This window comes from Habropoda laboriosa, unplaced genomic scaffold (assembly GCF_001263275.1).
Source record: "Habropoda laboriosa isolate 0110345459 unplaced genomic scaffold, ASM126327v1 scaffold203, whole genome shotgun sequence".
Lineage (NCBI taxonomy): Eukaryota > Metazoa > Arthropoda > Insecta > Hymenoptera > Apidae > Habropoda > Habropoda laboriosa.
In genome coordinates, this window is record NW_017100358.1 from 495,165 (window position 1) to 513,508 (window position 18,344).

Consider the following 18,344-nt stretch of genomic DNA (forward strand, 5'->3'; position numbering starts at 1 on the left):
TCTCAAGAAAATACACTTAGAATTTTTCTAATTCACTTTACATTTAATATTACTAATTGTGCATAAGAAATATCGATCGTTCAAGCGAAGTGTCAACTTCAGCCAATAGGCAAATCGAGTATTCTCTAATTGCTTTGTGTTTCACTTTGCATCGAAGTAAAATAGTTCGCTTAACTGATACAAAATCTCGTTGCATTCTTAAAGTCCTGTTGGCACTGCATAACTTTCTCGCGAAATCATCGTGAACTCCTACAGTCACGATTAGCACGAAGAAGGTGATCGAACACGGAGTGACGAGGTGTCCGCGGTGTCTGCGGGCTCGAATCTAATTTCACCGGGCTCCCTCGTCGACGACACGGGGCTCCTGTTATCTTTAGTTACAGCCTAATGTGTATTTGAGATGCGAAACTGCCTCTGGGGGATGTCAGTCAGTCGGCGGAGCGAGCGTAAAGTGACGCGATGAACGCGCCACGGCGAACCCAGGGGTTGCGGCGCGAGAGGGAGCGGGATGCTTTGTAATTACGGGCCCTGATAAATGGAGTCGTGACTCGTTAATCCCCTCCAATTACACATAATGGGGATCCCTCGAATCCGCGTCCCCCCACATTTTTGCCGATTTTAAATTCGACGATCGAGCAGGTGCCAAACTCCAGCCAATCTCTTCATTAGAAAATTAAGGAAAATGAGAAATTTTTGATCATTTATTCCTGTTATAGATCAATGATTTTTAGTAGATTTACGTCGAAGGTTTGTGCTTACTGTGAGGCCTTGTGCCAAATTGACGCAATTTTTTCAGTAGAAAATTGAAGAAACTAATTGAGAAAATTAAAGGGACCGATGATTTTTAGTAGATTTGTGCAGAAATTGAACTGCGAAACCTTGTGTCAAATTAGAGGGAATTTCTTCATTAGAAAATTAAAGAGATCGATGATTTTTAGTAGATTTACGCAGAAATTGAACTGTGAGGCCTCGCGCCAAATTAGAGGCAATTTGTTCAATAGAAAATTAAAGAAATTGATTGAGAAAATTAAAGGGACCGATGATTTTTAGTAGCTTTGTACAGAAATTAAACTGTGAAGCCTCGTGTCAAATTAGAGGGAATTTCTTCATTAGAAAATTAAAGGGACCGATGATTTTTGTAGATTTCTGCAGAAATTGAACTGTGAAGCCTTGTGCCAAGTCAGAGGCAATTTCTTCTTCAGAAAACGAGCAATTTTTGATATTTGACTTTTAGTAGATTCGCCCAGAAATTGCTGGATGAAAATGATGCGTTTGATAAATGCTGTAGGCATGAAGTGTTGAACTGTCAGGCCCCGTTCCTCCTCAAGTTGCAAATCATTTTTTCAACCAACTAGCTGTCCGCTTATCTTAACAGGAAGTGGCCGGCGCGACCATGTTGCCTTCAAGTGCAACCTTGTTACGTCCCGTCATAAATCTTCCAATCCTCTCAAAAACACCAGGAAGCCTTGCTCAATGCTCCAGCCAAGTATTTCAATATCTCCAGCTCGTCTCACGTATGCAACGTGTCCCTGCAGGAAGCAACGTCTATTCCAATCCAACCAGCATAACCTATTTACATGATTTCCAACGTAAAATTTCCTCATCTCGACACTGTGCCTTGCGGAATCATTCACCTTGTGCTCTCGACAATGTTGCTATAGAATTCTTCGATTACCGCAGAGCGAGAAAACTGTGACAAGTCGAAAGCGTGAAATTTTTTAGGAGAATGAAATGGAAAATTGCCGAATTACAGCAATACGAAACGTACGTCAGCTGAAATTCACTTGAGGCGTTATACTTCCACTTCTGACATTTCTTCTGTTGAGAGAATTCACAGAAAATGGGTGGCGATTTTTCGAGGATAGTAAATAAAAGGAAAGTTGAAAATTTATATTTTCCAAGTCTTACCTGCACCTTTCGCTAGATAATTCAAGAAAAAGGCCGGCGATTTTTCGAGGATAAAATTTGCGTATCAGAAGCCTATTCCAAGGAATAAAACAAAAATTGAAAATTTCTCACTGGCGACACTTTTCTCACGAAGGGGAAATTTCTATTTCCCAAGTCTTACCTTCATCTTTCGCTAGATAATTGAAGAAAGAGGCCGGCGATTTTTTTAAAACACTAAATCCGTGTATTGGAAGCTCATCCCAAGGAGTAAAACGCAAATGGAAAATTTTCGACTGCCTGAATCTCCAAGTGTCACCGCTATCTTCCGCCAGATAATCCACCTCGCAGTCTCCTCCACGTTTCCAATTCCCAAGAAAATGCACGCAGCATTTTTCAATGGCCGGAGGATCGATCGAGTCCAGGTACATCCTCTGCCGCGGGGTCTCGGAGCCGCAATCACCTTAAGTAGTGCAACGCGAACAGTTTCCCGGGTGGGAATCATTTATCAGGCTGAATCTTCGCAGCGGCGGCGTTGCGCAACCCGAGTGTGTGGTCAGAGATCCGTTAAATCTTGACTACAGTGTGTCTGAGGGTGGGGCGAGGCGCGAATTTCACGTTGTTTGTCCCCGTAGTTTGCCAAACGAGCGATTCACTGACCACCCACTGTACACCGTGGATCGTACAGCTTGTAGATGCGAGGCGATTGCCAGGCGGATGCGAGCGAAATGACCGCCGCCGTACCGATCATTTGTCTTTGGCGCAACGAATGTGGAACGCGGCGTGTAGGTGGAACAACGCCGTCTGAAAATAGGGTCACGATTCGTAAGGTAGATCTGATAACAGAGCCCGGAAGGTATTTTCGCGTTCGCTGAATGTCCCTTGTCCCCGTGTCGGTGAGAGAACCGGCGGGAGAGCCAACGTGGGACGAGCTCGAGGAAATTGCGTCGAAATTGTTTCTCGATTTTTAGCGTGACATTCTGGAGAAGAGGTGTGGTGGTGGATTTTTAAGGATTCTCTGGGAACGTGGTTTCTGAGAGCCTCGTTGCGCAAACTGGATTGAATTGTCAGGGAAGAAATTTAAAGTGACGTCTGAAGAAAGGGGTAGAATTATCTTCAGCAAAGATGTTGTCCTTTTGTCTGAGTAATTACAGTTTTGCGAGGATTTTTCTCAAATACTTTTTGCGTGAAAAAATTTCCTCGATTCTTAGCACGAAATTGAGGAGAAGAGGTGTTGTTAGATTTTTAAGAAAGATTCTGTGGGAACGTGGTTTCTCAGAGTCTCTTATGTGTAGGCTGGATTGAATTATCAGGGAAGAAATTTGAATTGAAGTCTGAAGAAAGTGTTATCTTCAGCAAAGATTTCGTCCTTTTGTACGAATAATTACAGTTTTTCGTGGATACAGCCTTATCCCTCGATCCTTAGCATGAAACTGAGAAGAAGAGGTGTCGCTAGACTTTTAAGGAAGATTCAAAGAGAAAACGTTTTTCGAGAGATTGTCTTCAGAAGATATTGCACGAAAGACTGTAATTTCTGAGACACACCGTAAACGAATTGGTAAGCAATTTGAGGGACAAGGTTCGTTAAGGTCTCCGCTAGGAACCGTCCAGCCTATTTACCTTAATTCACGCCTAACACAATCTATATCCGAGAGTGGGTTGTAAGGGTATTCAGCACCGGAAGACAACGTAGCTCGGTCCTGGCGTTTCGTGGACGCCGGAGCAGTGTATAGATCTTGCAATTAGCTGCTCTTGTGTGCTTCCTTCCTCCTCGCCTGTCGAGAACCTCGCTGTTCATCGTGTCGCCCCTTGGTTTCCTCTGCGTTTTTACCCTGGACCAGTCAGAAATTCGCAATATACTCCAATTGGAGCTGTTTTGTTGGTCAACGAGGATGTAGACGATATTCCTGCCAAACTCCGATGCATCGAGAAGTTTGCAATATTCCTCAGATTCTAAAGTACAGAAAGTCTATCTTCAAAATTTCGTATCGCATAAAGCACTAATCTCTTCCTCAAATATTATCAGACTTTCCTTTTATTTATCCAATAGCTAAGATGAAACGCGTTAATACTCAAAAGTCCGAAATTCGCAACATACTCCAATCGAAGCTGTTTTACGTTTTCTAATGCTCCTAAAATTCAAAAATATAGAAACTCCATCTTCAAAATTTCGTATCGCATAAAGCACTAATCTCTTCCTCAAATATTATCAGACTTTCCTTTTATTTATCCAATAGCTAAGATGAAACGCGTTAATACTCAAAAGTCCGAAATTCGCAACATACTCCAATCGAAGCTGTTTTATTGGTCAACGAGGATGTAGATGGTGTTTCTACGAAACTCCAATACAGTTTCTAATGTTCCTAAAATTCTAAAATATAGAAACTCTATCTCCCAAATTTCGTATCTCATGAAACACAAATCTCCTCAAATATCACCAAACATTTCCTTAATTTATCCAACTCTCCATTTCACAATCCTCCTTAACAATAAACTATCCCTGACAATCGAAATTTAACAAAATCAACGTCTCCGTTTCCACAGTTCACCGCGGTGCAATTACTAACCCCGGAAAAGATGGCGAAAATTCCCACTGATTAACCCTTTCGAGTGTGTGATCATCATTAATATCGCGGTATCGCGTGTAATTCCCTGAAATTCCGTAAAATACGAAAGGAAAGCAGGAACGAGGCATGTCTGACTTTCGATCCTGGGTGGTAGCAGGTTATCTCGGCTGTTGGCCGGGCTGCTGGTTGCATGGGCGGAGGCAGGGTCGTGCAGGCGGCCCCTCATTCGCTTTCCGGGTGCCACCCTTCTTTTCGAGGCTGCTGCGGCATATCCCCAGGCCAGGCTGCGGCAATCACGCACGTGCTCGCGCATGCGCGACCACGGCAACGCCGCACGCATGGGCGCGTACACACGAGAGGCACCCGTTTGGAGAACCCCTTTTCTCGGCCGGCAGACCGTGTAGGAGAAATGTCCCCGTGATACTTGTGAATCGTCATGCTACTATAATATTGTTACTTGTCATGGGGGTCTCGATAAGAAATCGATACGTATATAGCGGCGTTGGTCGAGATGGTTATCGGGGCTCGAGTACGCTAACAGATATGAATGAATTGGACGATTCGGTGTCTCGAGGAATTATGCGAACGTCGAATTTCTCGGGTAGAATTGTCGTTTTGATAGCGGAAGGGTTTGTGGATTTATGGAAATTTTCTTTTCCCTGTTCTTCTTTTATTTTGTTGCTATATTTGGGAATGAAACGTGTTCGATGTCTCAGAGAACTGTGCGAACGTTGAATTTCTCGGGTAGAATTGTTGTTTTGATAGTGAAAGGGTTAGTGGAAATTTTCTTTTTCTTATTCTTCTTTTATAGCAGGGGATGAAACGTATTCGATGTCTCGAGGAATTATGGAAATTTTGAATTTTTTGGATCCGATAATTATTATTTTGATAGTGAAGGGTTTAGTGGATTTATGGAAATTTTCTTTTTCCCTGTTCTTCTTTTATTTTGTTGCTATATTTGGGAATGAAACGTGTTCGATGTCTCAGAGAATTGTGCGAACGTTAAATTTCTCGGGTAGAATTGTCGTTTTGATAGTGGAAAGGTTAGTGAATTTGTGGAAATTTTCTTTTTCCCTGTTCTTCTTTTATTTTGTTGCTATATTTGGGAATGAAACGTGTTCGATGTCTCAGAGAATTGTGCGAACGTTAAATTTCTCGGGTAGAATTGTCGTTTTGATAGTGGAAAGGTTAGTGAATTTGTGGAAATTTTCTTTTTCCCTGTTCTTCTTTTATTTTGTTGCTATATTTGGGAATGAAACGTGTTCGATGTCTCAGAGAATTGTGCGAACGTTAAATTTCTCGGGTAGAATTGTCGTTTTGATAGTGGAAGGGTTAGTGAATTTGTGGAAATTTTGTTTTACCTATTATTCTTTAATTTAGTAAATATATTGGGGGATGAAACGTCTTCGATGAATGCTACCCCGAAGAATTATAGAAACGTTCAATTTTTCGGATATAATTATTGTTTTGATAGTGGAAGGGTTACTTTTATAGTAGGGGATGAAACGTCTTCGATGTCTCGAGGAATTATGGAAATTTTGAATTTTTTGGATCCGATAATTATTATTTTGATAGTGGAAGGGTTACTGGATTTATGGAAATTTTCTTTTTCCTATTCTTCTTTTATATCAGGGCATGAAACGTCTTCGATGTCTCAAAGATTTATGCGAACGTTGAATATTTTGGATATGATAATTGTCTTAAATAGTGGAAGGGTTACTGGATTTATGGAAATTTTGTTTTCCCTAATCTTCTCTTATTTAGTAAACGCAATAAGGGATGAAACGTGCCTTCGATGTCTCAGAGAATTATGCTTCTGGGTTACGCAAACGTTCAATTGTCTGATAAAATAATTATTATCTCGACAGTGTAAGCTTTACTGGAATATTCTGTATTTATCTCGCCTACTTTTCAAAATGACTCATTAGCAACTTTCCAAGAAAAAGTGAATTTCCGATATTGGTAAGTAGGTATTATCGTTTGCAAATTTCTCATATTTTCAAGATACATAAAAACTCGCTTTCGAAATTTCCCCAAAGAGTCGTACTTATTTATTCTTCCAATTCTAAGGGATGAAAACTAAACAGATTCCAATAATAAAAATTACACGAGGTTCCAGCCCTTCGAAAGATCGACGTTTCCTTCCTAAACAAAGAGAAAAGTGGAATTCTTTCACCAATATTAAATCGTCCAGCGGGAAGATTCACGTCGGAGACGATGTTACACGTCGCTCGGTGTTTATCGGCATGATTCATACGCAGCATTATCTCGTTATTCCTATCCAAGCGGCTTTCCAGCAATCGGTGTATTCCTTTTCGAAGGGAAATGATTTATTATGCGGACTCTGCGGTGCAACCGGTAAATATATGCACGCGACTTTACATACGTAATATGGATGAGATACTGTCAACGCCGTCAACTAACAAGTTTACCTCGACTCGGCGCAGCCTATCGTTTGTTTCCTGCGCGAATGATGTATCGCGCGAAAAACCGATAAAAATGCGCCAGATAATAAATCTATAATAACCGAAATGTTCATTTTTCACTCTCGCGATAACGACGAAAGCCACGGGGGAGGAGAAAAGAGGGAAAGGAGAAAAAACAAGAGGAAAACGAAGCGAAACAGCCGATTGTTAATGTGCCTTAAAAATGAGAAAGAAACCGGTTGCATTAGTAAAAATCGTGGAATCGTTGGAAGAGGAACTCACTCTGCGGAGGCTTTGCTCGATCTCGGTATTCGCATGATTGAATAAAGGAAAAGGGATGGGGTTGTCTCGTCGAGGAAATCACGGCGTTATTGTAAATTACGAAACATTTATTTATTGATTCACTTTACTTCACGAGATTGTATCTTGATCGATTTCTACGATCGATATAAACATAAGCATCGAGGTGTGCCCAAATACACGTTTCTTATCGTACAGGCTATATACATTATCGAATAGAATATCAAGGAATACAATGTCACACTTAATAAGAACGTTCTCGTTAAACTCCGTGCACTTTTCTCGCATTTTGCGTTAGAACTCGCTAATTACACTAGGACCGCCGTATCTTCGTCCGTCCGGTTCCACAGTTTGGAACAGAAACGTGCCGCGAATTTAATGCTTCTTAACAAGACCTCTACGATCACTATATTTTAATCTGATAAACATCGTTTTGGTATATCGTCACAGCGACTCTGTGCAGTGTTCTTTTCCCCTTCATCTTCTTCTTCCCTTTTACTTAAATTTGATTGCTACTCGTCTCCGCGCTACAGCTTCCGGTTTCGACGCGCGAACCCCGTTTCTTTTGTCTTTTTAATCTATAGTTCCCGTTATTGGTCGTTCCGTTTTACTTTTCTCGATAAAAATAGACGATATCTTGCAGCAATTATTTACAACGTACAGGTGACGCGCCACGCGGCTGAAACGCGTACTTTTCTCATTCCGGCGTCTTTTCCTTGCCAAGCGGAGAATTCGCGAAATGGCCGACGATCGCGTTGTCCGACATGCACAGGAAATTTCCACTTCGTCTGGGACAACGAGCGGCAATTTAACGGGCGAAGAACTCTCTCTCGGGACGCGAATAGCGATTGGACAAATGAACGCTGCCTATTTTAACGCGTTATCTCCAGGAGAAATTGTCAAATTGGTAGTAACGTCGAAACTCGTGTATATTCTACTTTGCGTGTGAAACGAAACGACGGCTAAAATTCTACGATCTCGCAAATTTCCTTCGATTCTTCTCAACGTCGGAACGCAGGCGTCACTGTACATTTCTCTCTCTCTCTACGAGCGAACAAACAACGTCGAACAATTTAGCTGTTCGTTCGATGAAAACGTCTCCTATCGACTACTTAAAACTCTAAGACCGCACACTTACGTAATAACATACGAAATACGATGCACTTTAATCACATAGGGATAAGGACTTTCATTTACACGACTATATACATGCGCACGTTATGTACAGTTTCACGTGTCGTGGGAACGAATCGATCTGTTATACTTCCTCATTTTCAAACGTCTAGATCGATGGGAGGTGGTTACTTATCGGATCACAGCTTTCGACGTACGAAAAGTCATAGTTGCGCGGCGAAACCTTCAGAATAATTCATCGTTTCGAGAAAAAACAAATATCTACTATATCTAAAGGGAGGAAATCGTAAAAACGCGGGTTAAACTTCGACAAACCCGACTTCTATGGCTCTAGAAGAAAACAACGATTGCAATTTTTTCACGTCTAAGTCCATCGACTCACTGTTTCTTCACCAAGTTACCGATTAATATTTCACCATTTTTTTTTTCTCACACTTTTTCTCCAACTAAACCGGCGTCTCTCTTTCATCCTCCACTTCTTTCACTCGCCGACACCCGACAATCATCCTCGACGACGTCGTCACTCAGTCTTCAAGTACTCGTCCCGGTACTTCACAGATCAAAGGAGCTGAAACGATGATTAGCGGCCGCTCCTTCGTTGACAACAGCTCTCGAGCGTGCCTCGACGAACCTTCTCGGGCGATCAGAACACACCGGGGAGAGAAGAAACCGGGTAACAGACACCGTCAGCGCCCATTTGTTTCACCAGAACGGCCGCCAATCGTCCACCGTATCATCCAGATGACGATGACTCGGCGTTCCCAGCGAGAATAGCCGTAGGATCACAGGAAACTTCAGCCCTGTCTCATCTTGAATGCAGTCAGGTCGCTCTTTCGGCTGTGCGACTGCCACAATAGACGACCCATCCGCGCGAATCGTTCCAGCTAGACCGCTGTGCTTCCTTTTTTTGGGGGCACTGTGAGATTGCAGTAGAATTCGTCATCAAGAACAAGGACTTGCTTCCGGCTCCAAGCGTGTGGAACTTCCTTCTAGGCCGACGGATCATACATCAGACAGCAATTCACCGAAGGAGGATCGTCGTAGTACTTCCTGTCTTAGCTTCTACCTTCAATTACTGTTTCGATTCAGTGCACACCTACTGGAGCTGTGGATAGTCTGAGGAACGAAACTTTCTTCTCTTATTTTGCATTAACAGTCTTCGATGGAAGTTGGATCGTTGGAGAAGCAGTAGAAGAAACGTTCTTCTATGGTGAAACAGAAATAGTAGATAGTCTGAGGAACAGAACGTTCTTCGAGCTCCTTGTTTCTGTATATATTAACAGTCTTCGATGCAAGTAGAACCAACAGAAGAAACGTTCTTCTGCGATGAAACAGTAACCATAGACAGTTTAATCCGTCCTTATAAGTCCAAATCCTTGCACTGTTACAGTTCACCATAAAATCTGTCTTCCTAGAATCGCCCAAAGACGACCTTCTTCATCCACGAGTCCAGTGAAACAGTAAGTGTAGATAGTCTAAGGAACAAAACGTTCCTCGAGCTCCTTGTTTCGGTACACATTAACAGTCTCCGATGCAAGTAGAACCAACAGAAGAAACGTTCTTCTGCGACGCAACAGCAACCAGAGACACTATTATTCGCCGTGGAACCTTCTTCGACAGTCTTCACAGTAGAACCATCCGAAGACCAAAGAAAGCTCTCCGATTCACGAATCTTCTCCAAAGCAGAGCAACGTTCCCCGGTAATTTCCTAAGACCAAACAGCAACGAACCCGTGGCCAGTGGTGCCGAAGCTGGCGAGAATTCGACTCGAATAATCTTCCACTTCCCCAGACGGATGTTACAGCGCCGTCAGCCCGTAATCGGACTTGATCGCCGGTGGCGGAATGGGCGCGGGGACTTGTGACAAGCCAGAGGGACTGGTGGCAGGGGCGAGAGGGCTGATACTTCCGGAGCCGATGTGGCCCAACGGTCCTCCCGTCGGACCCTCCATCATGCCGCTCACATGATGATGACTCAGCTGCGCCTGTAGATGGGCCAAGGGATGCGGGTGACCTTGGAAGCTCGGATGGACCACGTTCGTATGCGGAAGGGCCGCGTTCACCGCGTGCACGTCCGCCATGTCCGTCAAACCGACGCCGGAGTCTAAACTTGCGTCGATCCCGCTCGACGGCGAGTTGTTGTTCTTTCGTTGACTGTTGTTGTTACCGGTGGAGAGTTTCCCTCTCGTAGACGGTGTTTTCGACGATTTCGAAGGCGGTTGCGACGTCTGACCGTTCGCGTTCTTCCGCCGTACGTTCTTCGTGTTCGGTAGCTTGTTGTCCTTCTTCCACTTCATCCGACGGTTCTGGAACCAGATCTTAATCTGCCGCTCAGACAACACCAGGGTATGAGCGATCTCGATACGTCGCCGTCTCGTCAGGTACCTATTGTAATGGAATTCCTTCTCCAGCTCGAGGATCTGGTGCCTCGTGTACGCGGTCCTCTGCCGCTTCGGCTCCATCCCCGGCTGGTACGAGCCGTTCGCTGCAAGAACCAAACAGAGATCGAGCCACGTTAGTTTCTTGCTTCTCTAGTCTCGACTGTATTACTAAACGAATTTAGTCAGGATTTATTTTTAGAACGTTATCAGCGACGGTAGATGTGCTACATTTCGAAATTGTTTAACGTTCGATCGTACGTAAACTTAATCGTTCCCTATCAAACTTCGTCAGTGCGTTCTACGGGTGTAGGTGAGAAAAAAATGTTATGTAAATAGAGGTCGTTCGAGGCTTTATTAAAAAGTTATAACGATAATAGGAAATAGGAAGGATAACGGGTGTCCGGTTATTACGCGGAATAGAAATAGATCAGCGATACGTGTATCTAATAGTTTGTTTACGCAAGCTTTGTGAACGATTAGAGGTCGTTCAAGGTGTCGAATATCACTTTTGCCAATGTCATTCTTGCCGATTATCATCATATCCTTCGTATTTTCGTCGTAACTTTTGAACGAAGCCTCGAACGACCTACGTTTACATAACATTTCTTTCTCGCCTATACCCGTAGATCACACCGACGAAGTTTGATCGAAACAAAACTGGGACACCCGGTATGTGATAAATTTTCCCTATCGGACGATGCAACGTTTTCGCAAATATCCCGTAATCGATTCAGCCTTGCCTGTCGATAGGTACAAACTTCTATGGCACGAATACTCGACGACTTACTCAGGCAATTACACGTCAATATTATCGCGTGATTTTCCATTTGTTATGCGTAAACAGCTCTCTTCTCTGTTTGTATCCGACGTGCAAAAACTCCAAGCGCTTGTAAACAACCCTATTAATAACGTTTTTTTTCTCTCTTTCGAACCAACCATCTGTTCGAAAATTCTACCGAAGGAATCGAACCTGCCCGAAGAAAAATAATCTTGCCCGACGTTAGGTACTACACAGCGTGCACACAAATTTCTCGCGTTATCGAGCGTTCGCCGGGTTCTTTGCCTCTCCAAATGTGCCTATCGGTTCATCTCGAGAAAAAGAATTAACCGACAGGGAACCGCGGCCGAGTGTAGCGAATAGAAAGTATAAATATCGGGCAATTAATAACCGACACCGAGGGGACGAGCATTTTCGCGGCGCATTATCTCGACGTTAAAATTCGTCCGGCAGGGTTTTGCCAGCGTTTGACAAGCGCCATTATTTTAAAAGGCTCGCGCTATTGTCGATACTGTTCGAGGCGGCGGCACACGCTCTCTCGCGAAACGCTCGATCGCCGCGGATAAAGAAGCGTGACACGTGCAACACCAACACCGGAGAAACGCGACGACGAACACAACCGGCTCGACATTTCGCAATCCGCCTGGGCCCAGTGTTTCAAGGCCGAGCTGTCGAGTAGCTGTATCGCTTGTCGAACTTGAAGCGGGATTACGACCAGGCATCTTTCACCGGCCCGATGGGGAAGAAACGACCACGTGTAAACACGAATTCGACGCGACGGAGTGACCACTTTTTCCCTGTGAAACGGTACGAAAGTTGCTCGAACGCGTGGTACCGATTTCCTTCAACCCCCTCGCTTTGGAATTAGGAGTCACGGTGATTGTGGACGAGACGAGAGAAAAGAAGATTTTCGATTCGATTTGAGAGTGACACAAATCTTTATCAACCCCTCGCGTCGAGAGATTTGAAAATGAATTCTGTGTTAACCCCTTGCACGGAGGCTAACATTCGTGGCGAATAGAAAATTACAAGTCAAGGAGTTAATTTTGCAATTTTGCTAAGATTCCAGTTTATTAGACTTATTTCCTTGCGCTATTCATTGCTGCAACCACCTACTCATTTTACTAGAATAATTTCTATTTAACACAGGGGTACAGTCAAGCGTGACAAATTCCATTTCACCCAGTTCTGTCTCGGTAGAACAGAATTGCTTCTGTCGTATTAAAAAGAAAGGAATTTTCATTTCACCCAGTTCCGTCTTACTACAACCAAATTGCTTCAGTTCTCGAAAGAAGAAAGGAGTCTATTTTTACCCAAAGTAGGTACCAATCAATCCTGCAAACGTACACTTACGTCTTCCACCCTCTAAGTAACTCTACAATTTCACTCCATTACCCGGTACTCTAATATTCCGTTCCTCCATTTGCTTTTTCCTTCCTCCACGCCGTTTCACCCTAACCTATCAAAACTTCCAACCCTTCCATCCTAGTTTCCCTATTCAGAACTCTAACGAGAACCACTATCGGTGCTGACCATCGTGGCTCGTCACCAAGCTTAGGGTCGCGACGAAGGTGACGCAGGAGAAGGAGAGAGAGAGTGAGAGATTGGTGCATCGATCGTTGGCCGTATCACAAGCGACGTCAATCCTCGCGTGGCATGCTAGAAGCGTTCCTTGGTGGTCCGGTACGAGCACGATAGAGGAAGCATGGCAGCGAGTTCAGTTTAGAATCTGTGCAGACACATTCCATTCCGGAGCTGACCGACGCGACGGTCTCGGGAAGCCCCTCCTAACAGCAGCGTCCGGTCGCCGAGCAAACTCGACGTCCAGAGGGGAGAGATTGCAGTCTCCGACAGGCCGACGGACACGCATACCAGACTCCACCAGGCACTGGACGTCGAACCTGGCTGGGCATCGTGTTGCCCGCGAAAATGATACTGCGGTGGATAAAAATGTCTGCATTCCGAGTTCGTTGGCGTTTGCGCTTCGCGAAACGCTAGAGATGCAGAGGTGGATCGCTTGGAGAAGGAACGAAGGGGAGTTTAACGAATTTTCTTCGGGTTTCTTTCAAGTTTTTCAGAAGACGAAATTTACGGAAAATGGTATAAACCATTTCTGAGTAACCGAGAATTTGACGAATGTTGCGGAAAGGGAAGAAAATCTTCTTTAATGTGCAGAGACACTTTCTGTGATAATTCTTCCACTTTCCAAAACACAAAGTTTGTGGAAAATGTCACAGGAACAGGGAAGATTCTCACACAAACCATTTCATATGCAGAGAAGATTTAAGAAAGAAGGCAAAGGGGAGAGAATTACCAAGAGTTCCTTTTCAATATGCAGAGACAATTTCTTCGTTAATTCTTCAATTCTCCAGAGCACAAAATTCGTCGAAAATGTCACAGAAAGAAATAAAGTTTCTCACAGAAACCATTTCATATACACAGAAGATTTAAGAAAGAAGGCAAAGGGGAGAGAATTACCAAGAGTTCCTTTTCAATATGCAGAGACAATTTCTTCGTTAATTCTTCAATTCTCCAGAGCACAAAATTCGTCGAAAATGTCACAGAAAGAAATAAAGTTTCTCACAGAAACCATTTCATATACACAGAAGATTTAAGAAAGAAGGCAAAGGGGAGAGAATTACCAAGAGTTCCTTTTCAATATGCAGAGACAATTTCTTCGTTAATTCTTCAATTCTCCAGAGCACAAAATTCGTCGAAAATGTCACAGAAAGAAATAAAGTTTCTCACACAAACCATTTCATATGCAGAGAAGATTTAAGAAAGGGAAGAGAATTACAAAGCGTCTAGAGACAATTTCTCCTTCAATTCTCGAATTTCTCCAAAGCACAAAATTCGTGAAAAATGTGACAAAACCAGGGAAGAATTCTCAGCCGGACCATCACTGAATAATCAATCGCTCGCCCCCCAGTGGCGTACGATACAAGGCTAGGGGATAAAGGCGCATAGAAAAACTGTGTTACGGTGGAACGGCGCGTTAAAAACTTGTTTCGCATACACGGCCAGCCGCGTTTCTTTCATCGTGGATATTTTTTGTTACCTGGAAATATGAATTATGATATTCGGCCCTGGCGGCGCTATCGTCCCGTTGTAGAAACGCCTGGCCTGTTCAAAAGCGAAATAGTTGCAAGCTGGAATGAACAGCAGTTTCCCCGGTCGAAAACGGAATAGAAATTTGAGGCTGCAAAGGCAGCCCAATTCTCCGGGATATTACGTTGCAAAAATTCCCTTTGAAGATTCATAATCCTTCTGTGGAACGCCTGCCGCGGCTTGGAACGCTCGCTGCGCGTTGAACACACGCCATTCTTATCGACTTATTTCCAATGAACGCTATATCACAGGGCCCCTGTGCGTTGCATAATTGTGAAACTTTCTGGTATTCGTATGTACATATATACCGATTTCGTTGACAAGCTTTTAAACACACTCGGTTGAAGAAAACACGAAGTTGTCCTTGCTCGGGTGTTTTTTTTTAATAAACAATTCGAATATTAATCGAACGATTAGGAGAACTATGCGATAGTTTATTCGACGGAGCAGAAATACTTTGACCTGTTCTCTAAGGATATGACAAATCCTCCTCGATTTGTCTCTTTTTCTAATACGTGTTTGGAATTGCCATCAGTGCTTGCTATTTCTCAGTTTGACGTACGGCACCGGATGAAGAATAGCGACACTAGGCGTAACCAAATAGGTGGTAAATGGGCAGGAGGCTTTTAAAATCTCGCGCAGGTGATCGGGAAGGTGCAACGATAAATTGCAGCTCATCAGTCTTCTTGCCGCTCGGTAATGCGTCACCTTGCACCACGGTATTATGCGTTGCACAGGTAAACCTTTGTGACAATGCTTCTGGACATTTGTCGCGCACTTTGCGACATGTGGTAAATGCGTCTCGATCATCTTTCTATTGTCGGGGATCTAACGTGAGGGCACAGTAGGATCGGTGTATCTAAATCTTTGACGTAAACCGGCCATAAACTCGCACCTCGTACAATTATCGGAGTAAAATGAAGAACCTCGTGGGTATTATACTTAAAAGTGTGTTTTTCAAAAGATCGACAAAATAGGTCGAACAGATGTAGAACGTAGACGGGCGATAAACCTGCGAAATCAAACCTAACTTCACCGAGCAAACGGTGTTCCGACGGACGAAGAACGATAGCCTACATCATTGACTTCTAACCGATAAATTTTGCCATACTTTCTTACGTAGCATCTACATTTCCAAACCCACAACGACAACGGATACCAAACGCTCCAGCAATGAAATCGGAATTAGACCGCGACGTGACATCCAACCCTCACCGTGAAGCGAAAAGTGAGGCTGAAAGTGTGCAACTCACCGACACCAGCGACGTGAATCTTCTTCATCCACGGATAAATCACACGGTCCCCGTTCTCCTCGTCCTCCTCCTCATCCTCCATCATCCCCGGCGACCCGTCCATCATCTGATCGTCCTCCATGTCATCCTGATCTGATCCGTCGTCCACGTGATGCTGTTGCTGCGCCTGCTGCTGATTCTGTTGTTGCTGCTGTTGCGTGTTCTGTATATGCTGAGACTGTTGATTGCTGGGAGCCTGCTGCTGAAGATCCGGCGAATTGTCACGGTGCAACTGGCCGGAGCTCGCCGGGCTGCACGCGTTGCCGTCGTGCGGCGGCTGCTGTTGCTGCTGACTCGGCTGCTGGTGATGCTGAAGACTGTCCGGCGGCTGGACGTGATTCTGCATGATACCAGGCGAGAGCGGTGTCGCGCCGAGAACAGTGGACGCGGACACAGGTGGTTGTTGCTGCTGGGGCTGTTGCTGGCTCTGCATAGAGGATGGACACGTGAGCGGCGGCTGTTGGGCCTCCGGTGGCATCGCAAGTGCGCCCACCGCGTGGTGATGAGGATGGAGGCTGGCATGGTGAACCGCGTGCACTTGGTGATGGGGATGATGCGGCCCGTAGTAACCGCCGTAGCCGGCGTAACCGCCGTTCAATTGCACCGCGGACGAAGCACCGTAAGGGGTGGACGCGGCCTGATGGTGATGCTGATGGTAACCGTACTGCAACTGATGAGACTGCGGATGATTCAGATGATGGTTGCCGCCTGCTGGAAAGAAATCCGCCCCTGTCGACGGTATGTAGTTGCTCTGGCTGTATTCCTCGCTGGGTGGAAATTTCGGATCGACCATTACAGAGGTTGCTGCCAAATGGTGACTGGTGGCAGCCTGTTGGTGCTGATGGTGATGATATCCACCGCCGGCGGATGGATTCATCAGGAACGAACTCATCTTCGTTTACGAATTTCCTGTTCCTTTCTTCTTCTTTGCTTTTCTCCTCGTTGCCCTCGCCGATTCCGAAATTCACGCTCTCTATCGGGTTTTCCCTTGGTCCGCCAGTGGGGGGGGAGTTGTTAGTTGATAGAGTCGCACAGTTCCATGTTGACGATATTCATTGTCGGAAGCGTACACACCGCACTGCACTGTGGCCCGTGGCCGACATCCCTCTCTCTTCTAAAACCCGAACAGGGTGACTTTTTCCACCGGAGGGGAAAGGGTACAGCTGGTGGTGCCGCGAAGACGACGCAGAAGGCGGAAAAAGGGAGAGAAAGAGAGGAAGGCGAGAAAGGGGGAACAGAAAACGAGCGAAAAGAGCAAGAGCACGGAGAGTAGCAGACTCCCGGTGGACAGCTGCTTATCCTCTCCTCTCCTTCCGCCACTTTTGCGATCCACCACGAACCTCCGCGGCCTCGTTCGCTCCTTCCCGCCCACCGGAGCCCAATTACCATACCACGTGACCGCCGCGCCGACCAATCAGAGCCGCTCCCAGCCCGCGACCATGATGGATAGCGCGGCACGCATGCAACACGTGAGTGGCGCCGCGAGAACCGCTGCGGCAGGTGCACTAACTTCTTTCCGTCCGATCCCTCAGCGACGGTTATCGTCTACTATCTACGATACACCTTCTCTCTCCACGATTTTCGCACCCCTTTCTCTCAATTACTCTCTCTCCGCTCGAACACTGGACACTTTTCCATCAGCATCGAACGTCCTCGACAGATTTGTGAAGAAAAAAAAAAGAAGAAAGTCCAATCGTAGGTCAGATGCAATTGTCAGTTCAATCACTTCGACGATGGAGAATTTTCAATGAAGTTTTCATACACTGCACACTCGATGGGGGAGGGTTCGTCGGAATTAGCGAAATCGAGGAACGAAGGCACGTCGACACCGGGCAAGCTGTCAGAGAGCCATGAAAGTGAGCTCGTCCTGCCTCGGCAGAAACTCGTCTGGCAACTCCGGCGACTGTGTTCCCAACTCCCTCCAGGTCCGACGAGGCCGGCTGGCTTCGAGCCGTTGCGGAGAGTCGGGACACCCCCTCTCCAAGTACTGAACCTCTCTGTCGCACTTTCTGCTCCGCCGCCAGCCAGCCCCACTCCGAGGAAGCACGAGACCAACCCCTGCCACGGCAAGCGTGGATCCTGTGCCCTTATGGGGCCATACTCGAGGGTACCTAACAGTAGAACCGTATAGTCACTCCTACAGATCTCCTTAACCCGCCTCCATCCTTCTGAAATACATCTTACGCGAGTGTTGGTCAATGCGCGCCCGAAAACCACCGACAACCAGATCCGATACTGTTACACGGAGATCTCGCGGTGGCGATTTCGGGGGTTGAACGATATCGCGATGCTAATTGGGGACGTCGATCGAGTGACTTCGCTGTTACGGTACACCGTTAGAGATTACCGTAGCGACACAGGTTTGCTTTATCAATGAAACAGAGTGGTCTGATTAGATTGGACAGAAGTAAACGAGTGGGAACAGTGTTCTCCATGAACACTTCATGGAATTTCCTGTTCTCCAAGTTGACGATC

General features: G+C 45.3%; 1 protein-coding gene across 1 annotated transcript; it reads right to left on the reverse strand.

Moving 5' to 3' along the window:
* Positions 1–10,109: 10,109 nt before the first annotated feature.
* On the reverse strand, positions 10,110–16,805 carry LOC108574683 (homeobox protein Hox-A4). The gene is made up of 2 exons (XM_017937307.1): positions 15,831–16,805; positions 10,110–10,795 (listed from the first exon to the last, which is right to left on the reverse strand). Exons 1-2 carry the CDS (start codon positions 16,759–16,761, stop codon positions 10,110–10,112), a joined length of 1,617 nt encoding a protein of 538 aa, XP_017792796.1. The 5' UTR covers positions 16,762–16,805.
* Between the last annotated feature and the right edge of the window lie 1,539 nt (positions 16,806–18,344).

Excerpts from the sequence above, each read along its gene's own strand:
- LOC108574683 (XM_017937307.1), bottom strand. The coding sequence starts at position 16,761 with ATGAGTTCGTTCCTGATGAATCCATCCGCCGGCGGTGGATATCATCAC. Across the intron at positions 10,796-15,830 it reads GATTCACGTCGCTGGTGTCG|CGAACGGCTCGTACCAGCCG; the intron begins GTGAGTTGCACA and ends TGGTTCTTGCAG.